Source organism: Eptatretus burgeri, chromosome 6, assembly GCF_056783735.1.
Source record: "Eptatretus burgeri isolate ZD-2024b chromosome 6, Ebu_testis_v1, whole genome shotgun sequence".
Taxonomy (NCBI): domain Eukaryota; kingdom Metazoa; phylum Chordata; class Myxini; order Myxiniformes; family Myxinidae; genus Eptatretus; species Eptatretus burgeri.
The window spans coordinates 25154079-25173184 of record NC_140966.1 but is presented as its reverse complement, the minus strand read 5'-3'; the positions used below and the strand labels follow the sequence as shown (position 1 = coordinate 25173184).

General features: G+C 43.4%; 1 protein-coding gene across 2 annotated transcripts in view; it reads left to right on the top strand.

Annotated features, from left to right (window-relative positions):
- Positions 1-626: 626 nt before the first annotated feature.
- DRD4 (dopamine receptor D4) overlaps positions 627-19106 on the top strand; it is a 125995-nt gene continuing 107515 nt past the window's right edge. Inside the window, exon 1 of one of the 2 annotated variants that reach the window (XM_085884327.1) lies at positions 627-1329. In XM_085884327.1, the coding sequence (XP_085740453.1) occupies positions 1084-1329 (246 nt within the window). In that variant the 5' untranslated portion in view covers positions 627-1083. The remainder of the gene's footprint in view (positions 1330-19106) is intronic. The other variant, XM_085884326.1, reaches the window with a different exon arrangement.

Sequence of the window (19106 nt, the reverse complement as noted above, 5' to 3'; positions counted from 1 at the left end):
GTTTTCAAATGTTGGTATTTAAAAAATATTTCAGGTTTACAAATGTTGGTATTTAAAAGGACTTGACTTCTGTGTTGTCTGAACCTTAACTGTTTTTCATTCATTCCTGTCTTTCCAACTCGAACTAACTCACATGGCATGCACAAATTTTTACATTCAGTTTTTAAACTTTTACCTTTTTCATTTACTTCCAGTGCCATACAAAAATACATCAACATTTTGATCAGTGATCTTGATCTTGATCAACGATCTTGATCAGTGAAACCACCGGTTACACAAAAACTTTTAATTAATTGTACAGTATCGGATATTCCTAAAATATAATATAATTCGTAGGATTTGCTGGAAATTGTCAATGTCACAACATCCTTTATTTAACTTTAATTAAATTGTGAAACCTCAAAACATAGTTCCCTTACCTAAAGTAAGAACCTTAATCTGTAAGCAATTGAATGGTTTCCATATTTCACGGATCATCAGCTGGGCACCGTTCTTCCTCGAGGTTTCGATCCTTTCAGCCCAGAACCTCTCCAAACGGCGGATCCACAATCCTGGTCACGGATCCACATCAATACATTCACAACTTCAGTTGCGTCCAGGCAGTCAATGTCAAGCGACCCATCAAAACAACATCACTATAACTGTTTAATCCACCTTGCAACTCTACCCATTCGGTGGTTCGACCCACACACTCCCCTTCATGTGAGCTCGTAGCGTTGGCGCTCCCAAGCGTCGAGTAAATGCCGTAAGTCCGGTTAGTTCAGAACAGTCAACACAAGATCTGTACGGTCAAGACATTTTTGAGTGGAATTTCTCATTCCTTCTCCTGCTTGGTCTCTGATGATGATTCGGTTTGTCTCTCGTCTCCATTCACGTCAAGCGAGTTCCTTCCATCCAACCTTCTATGCAGTTGCTGGGCATCTGGAAACAGATGCCAGATGGTGAGAGGTTGTCTGGAAAGCACAGACAGTGTGGTTTTCTGTGCCCCCGGACAACCTGCATAACGAGGCTCAAAGAGACATGGAGGGCGCATAACGGGGATTCTTCCTCCACAATCTCATCTGCGGTGGTGGAACGGACACCATGACTGGCGGCAACACAAGTGAGGAGGAATCCTCTGGACCTGCGGCGAGTCCTGAGTACAACTATGCAGCACTCGTCCTGGGTGTCTTGCTCATCGTGATCGTTATCCTGGGGAACGTGCTCGTGTGCCTCAGTGTTCTCACGGAGAAATCGCTCAAAACGGCCACAAACTACTTCATCGTGAGCCTTGCGGCTGCGGACCTGCTGCTCGCGCTGCTCGTGCTGCCTCTGTTTGTGCACAGCGAGGTGGGTGCACGCGCTCTCACACAATGTCTCAACTCGAGCACTAATTGTGTCGCTGTGGAATTTGAACACGTCAGCAAAAGGGTTTTTTTGAAACTCCCACAGAAACTGCCTGTTGCACTCCTGTTGTTTTGTTTGCTTGCTGTGCCCCTATCGCACGGCAACTACCTGTTGCACACAGTTTTTTTCAACACACCCCACTCCTCCAATATTTTTCCCCCCCTTCTTGATCGATCCTCCACTGAAAATGGGTCAAATGAAACATTTTGAAAACATCTAATTATCCTCACTCAGATTTCAACATCACCGTAATGCATCCCCTTCTTTTTCCAACCCCAAAAGCTCTATATCAGAAATATCTAGAGATTGGTAAAACAAAAAAGTTTATTCCTTTTACCAACTACCACCGTGGGTACTTTTGATTTTGTTTTACCGGGATGTGCGACGAGTGTCCTCCTATCCGAGCAATTGCAGCTTCACTAATTGTGGCTTTGATGAAAGGACTTGCACGTCTTTGTGTCACGGCAGTCGTGCAGTGATGTGAAAATCGATCACCGAGGTTGTTTCTTAACTTTCATGTCCAAGATCAGTAAATAAATCGATAAATAAGACGTTCCCATCGCCTTGCATTCTTAATACAGGCTTTGAAGGACAAACAGTAAATATTCCTCTGCAATCTTTGTAGTAATCAACGGGTGCCTTGAAAGATTACTGCGTCGCTCAGTTCATGACGCATTGAATAAGCTACAAACGTCCATCCGAGAGAGGGCACACACACATTGATGAATAATCCTGCTTGTGAAACACCAGGATGACATTTTATTGGTAAATCGGGATTCAAACCCAGGCCAGACAGCTTAGAGTGAGTGTGTGCACCTCGAGGCAGAGGTGGTGTTTGGAGGGCCATGGAACCCATACAATTGAATAGGGCCCAGAGACTACAGGCCCCCCCCACCACCCCCATGGACCAATCATGGTCCACACACTCATGATGTTCTTACGAGACAGGACAATTGCAAAATTAGGAGCTGAGGTGAGCAATGAAAGCAGGTTCAGTGGAATAATAACTACATTTCATGCATACAAATGTATCAAGGTGAGGATGTTGTTTTATCAAGAAGAATGCCAAGTGATGATCTTGAGTTCTGGTCGCTTTATTACATTCTTTGCCCACAGGACGACTCGATATACAAGAACTGGATGACGCCTTCACGACAAAACGACCCATTCAATCTGAAGTACAAGCAGATAATATACAACGTTACCAAGATGTGATAAGTAGTTGCTCACCGGACATTGCAATATCACCTTTGGCAGTGATTAAAATGCCACTTAATCTTCCATTAACGATGTGTTCCCCTGACAGTGAATACCTATTACTTTCCAGCAATAAATATGCCAGTAAACTAATATTCCAGTCTACATTACCTCCATAAGTATATAACATTTATATCATGTTACATGATATAACATAGGTAGAGTGAGGCTGTTATGACTATGTTAACCAGGGCTGAATAAGCCATCTCATTTTATGATAAATTCGAACAATACAAGACAATGGAATTAACCTGAACAATAGATGTATGTTTATATGTTGAAAATGCACGAACCAATTCGTTAATTACAATTAAGGAACAAAGTCATTAACTCGTAATAATTATTCTGTAATTAATTTGCCGAGCAGCTTACCCTCATCTGCCACCTGGGGACATGCAACTGGAACATGATGGGCACCGATCCAAGCACTGAGACTGTACGATCCAAGCACTAAGCACCGAAACTTTCAAAATGTACGAAAATTATCGAGTGCTGTGAGAGCAGATATAAATTTATAATAGAGAGCAGATATAAATTTACAAAATACTTAAACTTTCTCATTCACTTTACACATTTACATAAATGTATATCTAACCCTTTTGTGACAAAATAGCAACGTCACCCACCAACAAAGACCTTGGCAAGCGATGGATGCTTCAATTTAATACGAGCAAAAACTCCTGCATGAGGTTGCTGCAAACAAAATCGCTGCTTCTACAAAAAGGAAGGACATGTGGCACACCAGGTCTGAAATTGGCATTTACGCAAAATCCTGGTAATTGATGTTCTCGATATGTGCCCCCTCCATGGTTCAGACAAGCATTGATCCTGACTCCAAAGTTCTGTCCAACTTTCCTGTAGGTCTCATGTGGCACTGCCTGGAGGTAGTGTGACACCACCTGCTTCAGATCATCCAGTGTGGCAGGGCGGTTGGTGTAGACAGAGCCCTTGGCAGCCCCCCAGAACAAGTAGTCTCGAGGGTTCAAGTCTAGTTGATGGAGTGCCCAGTCATGAGCGGTACCCAGGGCAATGAGGCGGTTTCTGAAGAGCTGCCACAGGAAAGTAATGGTGTCACCAGCTGTATGCGGGGGTGCACCATCCTGCATAAAGCAGGTCATGGTGAGCTGGTTTGGGGTGACCTTTTGGGATAGATCATTATGCAACTTCTGGAGCATGTCCCGGGAGCACTCATTGTTAATCATCACCGTCATGCTGTCATCATTCTCAAACGAGTAAGGCCCTGGCGTTCCCCATCTGAAATTGAAACTGCAGAAGCATGTGACCGTATGCCCTTTCGGGTACCTCTCAGTGATTTCCTCAGGTGATTCTGACCCCCAGAAAATGTTGTTGTGGTTGGTGATGGCACCATTCAAGTAGAAATGGGCTTCATCACTGAACCCGATCAGGTTGATCCAGTTTGGGAACCGCACCATCCTGTCACTGAGCTCATTGCACATATCAAGTCTTCTTCTCACGTCATCTTAACTCAGTTAATGCCAAATAGAGATGATGTTTGGGAAAAGCTTCAGTTCCTTAACAAGGATACACCAGACTGGTGTTGGTTTGATGCCGAGCTCCTGGGAGCGCCGGAGGTGGGACTTCTTGGGACTGTCCACTGCAGAATCCCGCATGTTGTCGATGTTGGCTTGGCTCTTGGTTACTGATGCTGGCCTGCCACTGTTGCCCTTGATATGGTGATGCACTGTACCCTTTTGCTCAAAATGTTTCACAATACATTGAATGAAACAATTTGTGGGTCCATCACATGTTCTGAGGTCGTATTCCTGGCCGAACCTCCGGCGGGTGTCTAAATATGATGTACTCATACTACAGAGCCACCACTTTTGTCTTCCGCTTCACTGTTAATAAATGACTTAGTTGAGCTATGGAGCCAGAAATCCTTGGAAACAAATACCACGATAACATCACCAAACCCTGAAAAGGAAAACAGTAGAAGTGAAAAAACAAAGAAATGGCAGGAAGTCAAAGTTGTATCAATCTTTTCGAAACACCCGAGACATGAAAATGATGAACTCTATTTTACATATGAACAAGTAAACAAATCTCAGAGATGAAGGCTAAAAATTGCAGTTGCAGTTATTACAAAATAGTAACTGCAACCGTGGACGGAAACAGATTGGGATTAACCATCTAATCATAACACAAATGTAACAATATTCTTATCGGTAATAGTAATTTTCTGCATGTGTATGTGTGTGTTTGTTTGTCTGTCTGTGTCTGTGATACCAATCACGCCCAAACTACTGGGCCAATTGCCACCAAACTTGGCACAGAGACCAAATTGGAACTCCTGTTGAACATAGGGTCCTTGGATTTTTTATGACTATGAATAATGATGATATCGCTAAATTAAATTCTAAATTATATTGTGCCAGTTTGTGGGTATGGCCCCGACGTCACCTGTTTCCACCCCCTCCGGGCATCGGTTTTCACTTCTTTCTTCCTGCGTATCCCTCCCGACTTGAAGGTTTGAGATTGTGAGCACTGATTTTTTTTTTTTCGAGATTTTTCCTTTCTGAGGTGAGTTTCTTGCTTTATTTTGTTATTATCGGAGTTGAACCTTTAAGTTTTTTCTGTTCCGCCATTGTTTTTCTGGTTTGGATGTTTCATTTGTTTGATGAAGCTTTACTTGTGCAGATGGTGCTTTCAATGCATTGTTGATGGGTGTTCATGGGAGACTTGCTCGAGTTTGTTTGTGATGGACTTGGGCTAGGGACATCTCTCTGGCCAACCCGACAGGAGCGCGACCTTGATTATTGTGGGTGTTGGAGGGATTGGAGGTGAGTGTGAGAAATTTCCTTGGCATTCCCTTTAGGGGACTTCATTCGGACATTTTCTGTGGTCGGTCGGGTCAGGTCAGGTATAAGAGAATGCGCCGGAGCAGCGCGTCGCGACATCCACTTTCCACCAGTACTCCAGGGTCCTCTGTCTGGCCATCACCCAAGCCGATACCTGGCCCATCCCCATATCCTTGAGATGCTGATAAACATGAGGCAACCACGAGGAACTTGGTCGACCGATTTTCCTCCTACACTCACAAGGCTCCCTCACTGAGATAATCTAGTGAGCAGGATCAGCGTCAGGATAACGAGCCACATGTCCAGACAGCCACAGCTGACGCTCACAGACTATGCAGGGAACAAATCTCATGTCATTCTCTCTCAGAAACTGCTCGTTGGACACAAAATCCGACCAGCGATAGCCAAGGATTCTCCGAAGAGACCTGGTACCAAAGGAATGAAGTCTCCAGCTCAGATCCCTGGTCAGAGTCCAAGTCCCACATCAGTAGAGTAAGACTGGAAGCACCAAGGACCTGAAGAATCGGACTTTCATCCTCCTGTACGGGTACTGACAGCAAACACCTCATGATCCAGTGAATCTGTAACTCCCCAGGTCCGACCCAGACATCCATGGACCTCTGGCTCACAGCCAGCAAAGACATGAATATCACTGCCAAGGTGAATCTCTCTGTGACCACAACATCCTTACCACAAATAGGTAAAGGCAAGATATCAGCATCCAATATATTACTGAAAGCCTGGATCTTAGTTTTCACTCAGGAAACCCGTAATTCCAGAGGCTCCAAATCCTCATTCATCATATTGAGGACCCCAAAAGGATATCCAGAGTCTCCGCAAAGATAACTGCATTGGCTGCGAAATCAAAGCCAGAGATCTTGACATTTCCAAACGATGCACCACAACTTGATCTCTCCAACATCCTCCCTAGAATCCAGTCCATACAAGCGCTGAAAAGTGTGGAGGCCAGTGCACACCCTTGACGAACTCCAGTAACAACTGTAAATAAGTCGGAGATGGTAACACCACATCTCACAGCACTCTCAGTACCAGAGTATAGTTCAGACATCAGGTTGATCAGTTTTGTGTCCATTGTTTAGTGAGCTAATGATGAATGTATGTGTATGTGTGTGTGTGTGTGTGTGTGTGTGTGTGTGTGTGTGTGTGTGTCTCCTCCATAACCCATAACCATGAAACCGAGCAGCCCCAAAGTTTGCATGCATACAAAGGGTACTCCGAAGGAGTGCATGAATGATAATTGGTTGTTTAAGTAAATTTAAACGCACCTTTTGAAGATAATTAACAGCTTACCTCCATGAAAGGCTTATCCTTGGTCAGCTCAACTTCACCAAGCAAGGGGGTCTTAGCCGCCATTTTTATTCGGCCTATTCAAACATGCCTTGTGTTGGAAACATGATCTACTCTCACAAACTAATTAAAGTATATAATCAAAATATAATTTCGGATTTGAGATTCAGATGTCGTTGAGTAAATAAATGTTGAAATCTGTAGTGAAATCTGTAAATTTTAAGACCTAACCGATTTGCTAAGCATTGGATTGTTGGCCCACTAACAGGGAACGTGAGCTGGGATTGTTGTATCATTTGCCTGCGTCAGTTGGAGAGACGAGTTTTTCCCGAGATGGTTGACATAAGTGCTTTGTTTGTATCATCTGTGGTTAGCTCACCTGGAACGTAGTTCCGCGAACTTAGCAGATGGCCTGTCCGTCCGTCCATAAATACTTGCAACTTCTTCACTGAAGCTACACATACGATTTCGATGAAACTTTACCACAACGTTCATTATCCTGTATGTACCGAAGTTTGTTCATGACATTAAAAAAAATCAGGCCCGAACAAGGTCTATGGGGGTCGACACCCAAAATATGTATTTGCTTTCTTCTACGAAAGCGCACACACACAATTTTGATGATCGCAGTGCGGTAATCTTCATCCTGATGAAGCAGCACTTTTATGGATGGGATGGAACTGGGCAAGAAGGACCTTCATTTGAGAGGTGATTAAGAACCCAATGACTCTTCTAACAGAACTCCAGAGTTCCTTGGCTGACATGGGAGAACCTTCTGGATAGACAACAATCTCTGTAGCACTTCACATATCTAGGCTTTATGGGAGAGTGGCCAGCCAGAAGCCACTCCTGAGAAAAAAACACACATGACAGCAAGCCTGGAGTTTGTAAAAAGGTATTTGAAAGACTTAGAGTATGAGGCAAATAATTATGTGGTCTATTGAGATGAAAATTGAACTCTTTGGCCTGAATGCAAAGTGCTACATCTGGCAGAAACCGAGCACAGCTCATCACCCATCAAACACCATCCCGACTGCAAAGCATGGTGGTGGCAGTATCATGCTATGGGGATGCTTTTCAGTGGCAGGGACTGGGAGACTTGTCAGGATAGAAGGAACAATGAATTTAGCCAAATACAGTAAATCATTGAGGAGAACCTGCTTCAGACTGCAAAAGACCTTAGACTACGGCAAAGATTTAAGTTCCAACAGGACAATGACCAAGTATACAGCCAAAGCAATACAAGAATGGCTTCAGAACAAGAACGAGAAAGAACTGGTAAAAGTCCTTGAGTGACCCAGCCAAAGGCCAGACTTGAATCCCATTGGGAATCTGTGTAAAGACTTGAAGATTGGTGTTCACCGACATTCCCCATCCAACTTGACAGAGCTTGAGAAAATCTGCAAGGAAGAATGGGAGAAAATCCCCAAATCCAGATGTGCAAAGCTGATACAGACATACCCAAGAAGACTCGAAGCTGTATTCGCTGCCAAAGGCGCTTCCGCAATTCATTGTCTCAGGGGTTGAATACTTATTGACGCAAGATATTTCAGCTTTTCCTTTCTCATTAATTTTTAAGGAATTATAAAAACATGTTTTCACTTTGTCATTGTGGGGTATTTTGTGTAGATCAGTGACAAAAAATTTAAATTTAATCCATTTTAAATTCAGGCTGTAACAACAAAATGTGACAAAAGCTGAGGGGTGTGAATACTTTCTGAAGGCACTGTCGATTGTGCAATACAAAACTATAAAAAAATTATTCATTTTAAGAATGCACATAATGCTGCTTTGGAATTGGGCATCTAATATATTGTTGCGAATTCACGCCCGCCGGCGTGTGAACGGCCGCGTAACTCGAATCGCGGCACGTCGCCCCCCGGACGGACAATTCTGTCGTGACCCTCTCGGACCAACGCCGGGAGCTAGTCACGGGTGGGCCTTTCGACCTCACCACAATCGGCCACCCGCGTTGGATAGGGTTGTTCGCCAAACTCGACCTACCGAAGTACCCACGCGGATGGTAAACCGGGCGATCGGACCTCGGCGCAGGTTGACTCCGGACACGAGCCGCTTGGGTGGCCTGTTCTGTACTATCGGGATAACCGAGCGGTGTTATCGTCGACCTGGACGGTTCAGATTAATTACCGGGATGTTGCACCCACTACGAACCCCTTACGTGAAGCAGGATGGAGGGTCAATGGAGAAAAGACAAAGGAAACGGGCACAGTTCAACAAGCAAGCATTTTATTTCGCGACACAGGGAAAGCACGTATATACAGCCATACACAAAAAGCAAATGCAAGAAGAAAAGCAGTTAAAACCGACTACGCGCACACACGGCAACACGTATACAGTTCTACTTCACAGACGGCGCCAACACACATTTACACAAAAGCAAAAGAAAGAAGCCACCCTCACAGACAAGGAGGCAGACGGGCCCGTAGGCCAAATGTGCGCGTGACCTGGAAGAGCGGCTAGGCCCGCGAGACCGGGGAGGTCTTACTCGCGTCCTCGTGACGCGTTGGCGGGCAAGCCGCAAAATGTGGCCGTGCCGCTGTGCCCCGACTACGTGCCCCTTGGCGGGTTTCGTTGGCACGACGTTTGGGGTGGGTGGGAACGGGGCCCCCTTTTCCACTATCTCAGCGTGGGGGGGGAATTGTTGATGCCCTGGGGGAGGGGAATGGCTGGCTGGCTTGGGTCCCACGACGAGATGAGCGATCCCCCACACCGCAACCTCGTCGCCGACCGCCGTCCTTCTTGCCTCGGACCCGAGCTCCCTTGCTTGCAGTTCCACCGCGCTCACTCCCCTGAACTCCGCCAACCCAACGCTCCTTTTCCCCAAGAGCAACCTCTCGACGACACTCTCCAAGCAACTCCAAAACCCAACTCTTTTTTCGACGACACTCTTCAAGCAACTCCAAAACCCAACTCTCTTCTCGACAACACTCTTCAAGCAACTCCAAAACCCAACTCTCTTACGACACTCTCAAAGCAATTCGCCTTGCGCTCACCGTTTTATAGGCGGCAGGAGCAGCCAATATGCAAATTTTAGGATCAGAACGCGATTGGAGGCGGGGCCACGCCGCCCCCCCCCCCGGTCAGCCATTGGTCGGGCAAAAATGGGTGTGAACCTCTCCTGATCCTAAAATTTGCATATACGGACTTCACATGCACACACTTGGAGGCGGGGCCAAACCGCCCCGCGCTCGCCAATTGGACGGAGGAGAAGTGGGCGTAAAGCGTTTCTGATCCGAATTTCCCCTCTGAAAGGCCACCATTCGCGCTCGCGGCTCGGCACCAATCGCCGAACGGGCCCGAGACAGCCCGACGTTCAGTGTTCACAGGTGGTGCAGTTGTTGGTTGTGAAGGAGAGAGGCGAAGGTGGTGGAGGGTTTTCGGTGGTGGTTTGATGGTTATGGTGTCGTTTGGGAACGGCGGTGAAGCGATGTTTGCGGGATGGAGTTGTGAAGGTAAGGGTAGTGGCTGTTTGCGTTGTTGGTGGCTTAATGGTCGAAAATAACAATAGAGAAAGAAAAAAAAAACTCAAAGCGTCGCAGCCCGGATGAATCACATAAATTCCCTCTATACAACGGGTTTGGGCTTAACTACACATGTACCTATGAATATATCTCACCTGCGGGTCCTTTATGGTGTAATGCGAATTTCCACAGCCGTAACAATATGAAGCTCAATTCGTGTTTGTTACTTGCAAAATGGAAGATTTTTCAAGTATATTGATTAGTCGATTTTGTTATTCTGTCTGTTTGTCTGTCTGTCTGTCTGTTTGTTTATCGCCTACAGGTCACAATTTTAAACCAATCTTCACGCAACATCACCATATGGTAGAGTTTGTCATAAGCAAGAACCCTATTGTTTTCGAGGTCAAAAGGTCAACAAATATGTGAAATTTCTAAAATCCCCAATTTTCATCCAATTGACTTTAAATTTGAAGAGGACTTATAGTTCAAGTCACTGAATTAAACCACTGAAATTAATATTTTTGAGGTCAACAAAGACCAAAAGGTAAACATAGGCCGAATTTCAAAAATTGTCATTTATCATCCGATTTACTTGAAATTTGAAGAGGAGTTGCATATTTTGTCATTGACTTCAATCACCAATTATTTTTGAGGTCAAATTTGTTTAAATGTGCCCTGACATGCAAAACTTTCTGGTTATTTATATAGTAACTTGACCTTCCTCGTGAAGAAATCACCCATGTTTTTTTTTAATCAAAAATGGGGTAATTAGAGCAATATTTCGATCATTTCTGGTGCTTTTCACAACTTGCTATGCCCCACCCCTAAAAAAAAGTTGACTTCAGCAAATCGCAGTGTTGACGTCACATACAGAAACTCGCACAGAGTGGATTGACTCGAGATCTCTGAAGTCTAGACCAGCGTTTCTCAACCTGTGGAACCCTTGAAATAGTTTTCATGTCTCAGGGAACCCCTGCATAAAAATTATTATATACCATTATTAATATCTAACTCTTTTATATTTTTATCGTAGTTCACGTCGTAAATATAATCTTTTTTTTCGGATACCTGGTTTAAGGAAAAATGACCCCCTTTTTGTCAAATTTATTGGCAATGAAAAAAAAAAACATATGGCTTGTTTAGGAAACCTCACACCGAGGTTTTAATTCACAAAAAAAACTTTTTTAAATCAAGAAAAAAAACACACCTCATGTAACTTGATCAACAAAACTTAAACAAATAAAGCTGAAGCAATGACGAACTAACAGAGAGAGAGAGAGAGAGAGAGAGAGAGAGAGAGAGAGAGAGAGAGAGAGAGAGAGAGAGAGAGAGAGAGAGAGAGAGAGAGAGAGAGAGAGAGAGAGAGAGAGAGATATATATATATATGTCGCGCTAGGAAGCACAGAGAAGATAGATGGACACTGTGCATTCGTCCCGTACTTGAGTCAGTCACTCAATGATACATGAATCCGCCGTGTACAGGACGTCCACTAACCAGTGTGGGCGGTTTCACACTGGCGCCATATAGACATCGTTAAATACATTCCCTATGGTTGTTATAATTGTAAATAATACAAGAGGTTGAAGCCTCTATTATAATAACCAAGGAGTTTCCAACAATATGCTGTACGTGTATAGTAAAATTACGAATATTAAATAAAACAAAAACTACTCAAAAATACGTTAGCCTATTTATTACTGTTTCTCGCGGAACCCCTAGTGACCACTTGCGGAACCCTAGGGTTCCGGGGAACCCCGGTTGAGAAACACTGGTCGAGACAACAGTAGGAATAAAATAAATAAAAATGCAACAGAACGTCAGATTTATCAGATTACTCGAGACAATTGTGTCACAAGGTGTGTTCGGCACACAAGTTTTCATCTCATCCGGACAGCGAGATTGCTTCGTTTTATGCGTGGAGAGATACGGCCGATGACATGCGCCGGCCTTGTTTGTGATTCATTCGCTGTGGTGCAACATGTCCGCTGCCCTGCGCTGTTCACGTCACCTCACTAAAATATTTCTGATATCGAGCAGTATGCAAGTCGAATTTACATTATTGAATTACGAATAGGATTTAGTCTAACCAGTTGTTATTTCCGAGTCTTCCTTCGATGTCCTCCCGATCATAATGAACGCTGGGAATTTCATCGCCATTTTCCTCTGCTTGTCCTGCTTCGGGCTCGAACTGGTAAGGCCGTATTTAATTTCCAGCTGCCTGAACTTCACCTCCCGTGACTACGTTATCAGACAATTCTCCATGTGACTCAGACCAAAATCCTTCATTTCTCTCACACTCACGGTCCTTACCAGACAAATCAAAGTCCATGTAATCCATTATTCAAAACCAAATGTTCGATTTTTTTAAAGCAGAAATGAACGAAGCGATTGAGTCGACCAATCCAATGTGGAAACACACAGGAAGGCAATAGAATCACGTAGACCTCCAACCCGAGTAATTTACGTGCAGCCTTTGTAATCCTGTAGTTGACGTCATGTGGGTTACGCCCCTTTCAGGAGAATTTTTAGGGGCGTTCCCGAAGAGGTTTGTTTTTTTAAATTTTACATTTTACAGAATGAGTATTGTGAAAAAAAACATTGTCATATCTGAAATCACGATGAAAATCTCCTATAGGACATTTATAAATGAAATTTCAGTACTTTTGCACGTCAGGGGACCTTTAAAGAGATTTTGCAAGTATCGTGCTCTGCACGACATCTTGTCTTTCTGTTTATATATGCTTCAAAAAAAGAATTACTGAACCAAATCTAACCAAATATTGCATGTTGCTTCAGGGTACCCCAACTGTCGTTTCTGTCAGAGTAGCATATCAGGGAGTGGGGGTTTAGGGTGGGGGGGGGAAGACCCCAATTCTCTCTATGTAAATGTGTATCGTATATCACAACCCAGTGATATCTGGTATTACAAATCATCTATTTATGTGAAGAAAGTTTAAACAACTTGACAATGTGCAATGTGGTGATGTTGAAATCTGAGTGAGAATAATTAGATATTTCATTTTAAAAAATTTTGAAAAAGAAGTTTTATTTCACTCATTTCAAGCAGAATTAAATCAAGGTGGCGAACACTGCTTTGCAGCAAAGCGGAAGTGATTTTTGATCACGCCATATATAAGCAGCAAGGATGACTGATGAAGGTGATGTTAGCTGACTACCAAGCAGGTGGAAGATGACCTCAGGCAAATGAGAGTGAATAGAGCAGAATGTTTATGAAGTACAACATGATGTGTTTAGTTTAAATTCACCACCAAAGCCATGGGTGCTTTTGCTCGTAAGAGATAAAAGTAAAACTCAGGATATAATGAATTTGAGTTTGGCGAGAAAGGATTGCTCAATTGAAAACAAGTTTGTGTTCAAATAACTCTTTATGTGTCGCTTTAATTCACTGCAATGCATAGAAAAACGTTACAAGGATTAATTTTTGTTTTTGATGTTAAATTATTTGCACCACTCCGGTATGAGTCAAAGTTTCAAGCTAAAATGTGTTGTGCAATATCGACTCCTTTTCATGAGCATGGATTGACCACCAATCGTAGCTGATCCAGGTTCTTCTGCAATCCACATTCATAGTTTAGTCCGAGTTGAATAAAAAGATTCTTGTTACCCTGCAATGCGGGTTTCCGATCAATGTGGGTGGCTCTTTCCCAGCAAGCCTTATGGCCAAGACCGGTGCAACCATGAGGCAAACTAGGTGGTCACCTTGAGCCGCAAAAATTGGGGGCAGAAAAAAAATGAATAAAAGAAAGATTTATGAGATTACACAAGGAAACAAGCAGACTGTCTCTCTATGTGTTTTTCCTTTAACCCTTTGAACTCTGAGCTCCTTGGACTTTCAGTCCCCCTACCCTGGGCTGCCTGGAGAACAATGTGGCCGCTCGGGTATCTGGAGGATTGAAAAGCAGCCGGTAAATTGACCGCTCGTGTGTATGGAGCATTGAATAGCGGCTGATAAAACGGCCTCTCGGGTTCAAAGGGTTTATATGAAAACTTATGTAAATGGCCAGCCCCACACGCTAGACGACACTGCCGCCCGGGGATGACAGAAGTACGCCCCGTGATTGTTCATATAAGGTCTTCGTTCATATGCAGCACAGGGCTGCAGGGTATCACCATTGACTGAGCGTGAGGCTGTGCTGCTGATGAAGTACCATCTGCTGGTTATGGCAGGAATTTGGCCATGCTACCAGCGACAGCTCATCTACACTTCAGGACGCTTGTTTAGCATCCATCCGAGAGATGGCACATACATTGTTGAATCGCCTTGCCTGTGAAACACCAGGGTGACAATTTATAGCTGGGTCGAGATTCAAACCCAGGCTAGACAGCTTAGATGTGAGTGTGCATATGTTTAGGTCTTGGGCTCTAGGCCTTCCTATCAGCCCTGTGTTGAAGTAAGAACCACGACCACCACCTGAAAACTGCTGGTCGCAGTAGCCATGTCGTGGGCTCAAGCAACCCGTGGGAGAACCAATGGCACACGATCGCAAGGTAAAAATAGTGAAAGGGCAGAGTTATCTGGCGGAGAGAAAGCTCAGCTGGTGGCACGTTCAGTGAAAGAATAATTTTGTTGGGGACGTCTCGTGACTTGCGAGGAATTGCAAGACGACTTCCAAAGTCGGTACGACCACAGGAAGTTTTGAAATTTGTTTGTAAATATATGCTCTCAGATACTGTCCCCAACACATTTATTGCTCCACACATCCTCTTCACCCTCTCTGTTTCTGTAGCCAATGGTGAGCAAAGCTTTTCCAAGCTAAAGTTGATCAAAACGTACATTAGTTCCTCAATGATGCAACAAACACCTGTTGGGCTATCCAACTCATCACAGAACATGAAATGGCACAAAACGTTCACCTACAGGGACTTGTTTACACATTTGGCAAACTCCAAGCACAGAAAGTGAAATTCTAAATTCCAGTGATCAACTTTGTTGCAGGAACAACGAGTATGACGTCACGTGATCCATATTACACATTCTAATGAGCATTTTTCATGTACATGTCCTGTAAAGCAAACACAACAATGAGAATATGCAATCAGCATCACATTCGACATTTTCATGTTCAATAAATCTAATTATAAATGCAGAATTTTTAGTCGTACTAATGCACAATATGCATTTTTGAAATTTAACAATGGCTTCCCAGGGGTTTGGGGTGGCAAAGCTGAAGCTTCGCCGAGGGTGGCAAATACCCTTGCACCTGCCCCGTGCTTAAAACAAAAACATGGATTGATCACGCTATCACTTTGTTTCATGACGAGTCGAACAATTCTTTGGAACTTAATCTTACTAATTAAAAAAAAAATAAACTGCACAATATTTATAAAAGCACAAACAAACCAAAAACGAAAGAAACTTGAGGACCTTTCACCTCGGATGTGGATTCAATGTATCTCCGAATTTGTCACTTGATTGGTCAGTGTTTAAAGTTACACCCATCCTGCTTTGGCCCAATTTTAGAAAATGTCCTAAAAATAAAAATCAAGGCAAGCTTTAATTGGCAGCAGATTTGGAACTCAAATTAACAAGAGACAATGAGAAACATCCCCACACGTCCCTCTTCCCTCACGCGTCCTGCAGCCGGTATCACCCTCCACTCTGCCCACCAAATACCGTGTCATCATGTCAGGCTCGTTCACACTCTTTGCTCACACAGTTTTGGATAAAACCCAGCCAAGCATGACTCAAGCCCATGCATCTTTTGCTCACACAGTTCAGGATCATGAGCATACCAGTAGTGTCAAATATTTGCTTTCATTGCTTTCATTTGGCTTTTGGAGAAAATAGTAAAAGAAAGACAAACAAAGAGCAGACAAAGATGGGGCTATACCACTATAATTGTTCGTGACAAATCATTTTAAAGCGAAGAAACCTTCCTCTGCTTTACATTTAAAGCCGGACATTTGAAGTGCGTTGTTATATTTTGAAGATAATTGATAATGCCATATTATTGAGATAGTGCAAACAATGGACATATTTATGAACAACGTACAGAATAAACCCTTTGCTTTGCCTTACAAATGCATATCTTCCTGAACAATGGGTGTGTGTTGATTATATGCTGTGCCGAGAGAAAGTCTACATCCCCTTTCAAATTTTTCACCTTTTTTTGCCTTATATCCTGGAATTAAATTGCATTAAACCAGACTTTTTACACCTTTATTTACACATCGTAACGCACAACTTCCAAGTGAAAAACAAATTTTTAAATTAAAAAAATAAAAAATACAAAACTCGAATATCTTGTTTGGATAAGTGTCTACCTCTCCCCTCCCCCCCGCCCCCCTCCCGAGTTAATTCTTGGTGGAATCACCTTTGACAGCAATTACAGCTGTGAGTCTGTTGGGATAGGTCTCCACCAACTTTGTAGACCTTGATTGGGCAATATTTGCCCATTCTACTGTACAAAACTGTTCAAGCTCAGTAAAGTTACGTGTGGAGCGTTGATGGACAGTAATCTTCAAGGGATGCTGCAGATTTTAAATCGGATTTAGGTCGAGGCTCTGACTGGGCCACTCAAGGACATTTATCTTTTTGTTCCTTAGCCACTCCAGTGTAGCTTTGGCTGTGTGTTTCGGGTTGTTGTCATGCTGACAGGTGAACTTCCGTCCCAATTTCAGTTTTCTTGGGCTGTGTGTTTCGGGTTGTTGTCATGCTGACGGGTGAACTTCCGTCCCGATTTCAGCTTTCTTGCAGAGGGCAGCAGGTTTTCCTCTCGGATTTTCTTGCATTTTGCTCCATCCATTTTCCCTTCTTTCCCGACAAGTGCCACAGCCCCTGCTGTTGAGAAACAACCCCCATAACATGATTCTGCCACCACCATGCTTCACAGTAAGGATGATGTTCCTTGGATGATGTGCTGTGTTGGGTTTGCGCCAAACATACTTGGTTTTGTCAGACCACAAAACTTTTTTCCACATGGCTTCAGAATCTCTGGAGTGTTTGTGGGAATCAAGGTGGGCTTTTTTTGAGTAATGGCTTCCTTCTTGCCACCCTACCATACAGGCCAGACTTGTGGAATGCTTGGGATATTGTTGTCACATACACACAGTGACCAGACTTTGCCATAAAGGACTGTTGCTCTTTCAAATTTGCCATTGGCCTCTTGGTGGCCTCTCTGATCAATCTCCTCCTTGCTTGGTCATCCTGTTTGGAGGGACGGCCTCATCTTGGCAGGGTCATGGTGGTACCATTTACATTCAACTTCTTAATGATTGTCTTGACTGTGTTCCAAGGGATATTCAAAGCCTTTGAAATATTTTTATACCCATTTCCTGATCTATGCCTTTCCGCAACCTTATTCTGCTGTCCCAATTTCAGGTTCACCGAGGGTGGGTAAAAACTTTGTAGCTCTATAGACTGGCCGCTCGGGTATATGGAGCAGCCAGTTTTGTAGGGGATTCCAAGATTCAAAACCACGCTAAACATTCTAGCCTGGGTTTAAATATTGGTCCAAGATTTAAGGACATGTTCAATTTATCAGACCAGCATTTAATCAATTCCAGTTCAGCAGAGAGTGACAAATCTGCAGTCGGCCGAGCATTGGGATGAGGGTGCTGCATGACACAATGTTGAGTTGTCTACAAAATCAAAGGAAGGGTTTTCCATTGCATCGGAGAGGTCATTTATAGAGATGAGAAATAAGAATCAGCCCAACACACTGCCTTGGAGAACTCCAGCTTCCATTGAGAGAGGGGAGCAGATGGCTCCACTTTCACAGGTGAATGTGCAAATGCACAGGATGGAAGAGATCTCCAGTCAGAAATTCAGGAGTGAAGGTGGCCTTGAATGCCAACAGGCAGAGAGCTTGGCAAGCAATGCAGGATGTCAGATTGTTGAATGCCTGAGATATGTACAGAGAGATTGAAGGCTTCAAACCATTTTTAGGGAGTTTCTGCAGCATGTCCAGAGTTGAGTGACCGGGATGGAATTCCAACTGATGATGAGAGATCATGCTGTGTGAAAGCAGGAAAGACTTGACGTCAGAAGCAATGTTGGATTCTAGGTCTTCGCTTATAATTTGACATAAACTCATTGGTCTAGAGATGATCGGATCTGTGTTTTTACTGTTCTTGTAGATGGGAGTGATGATTGCTGACTTCCAGGATGATTGGAGGCAACAAAGGGAGGACAGACTGAATGTGGCATACGAAGGGGAATCAGTGGTCTTTTGAAAGCTCCTTGGTGCTCATGGTTGAGTATTACCTAAATGAACAGCTGATTTGGTCTGAAATAATCAGAATCACTACAATTTAACACAGATGGAGGCAACTTAGGTTGGTGTGTCATTTTGAAGGTGATTGGTTACACCTGAGCTAATTTACAATTGCTGTTATTAGGGGGGTGGACACTTGTCCAACTAAAATATTCTAGTTTTGTATTTTTATTTATTTTTCTGAAATTTGTAGAATTTGTTTTGCACTTGCAAGTTGAGGTCTGCAGACTATAAGGCAACAAAAGGTGAAAATTTTGAAAGGGGATGTGGACTTTCTATAGGCACTATATGGATGTGCCACAAACCAATGCACACTAGTGGTAGATAGAAGACAAGCAAAGTGTATGCTTGTCCAATGCAACTTTGCTGTTTTACACTCCCGAAGCATCATCATAATATAATACCTGCTATATGGCAATGAAGGGGTTAAGATCTTTTCTGCTCCAGAACCACTGTCAAAGTGAGCAGCAAAGTGGAAATGAATGAATCACTAATTAATAAATGGTTAAATTATGCACTATGCATGCAAATTCCAGATATTCTACTGATTTTAAAATATCAACTACATACCGTTCAACGAATGTTTACTCAATTCTTTTATATTGGAAAGCTGGGT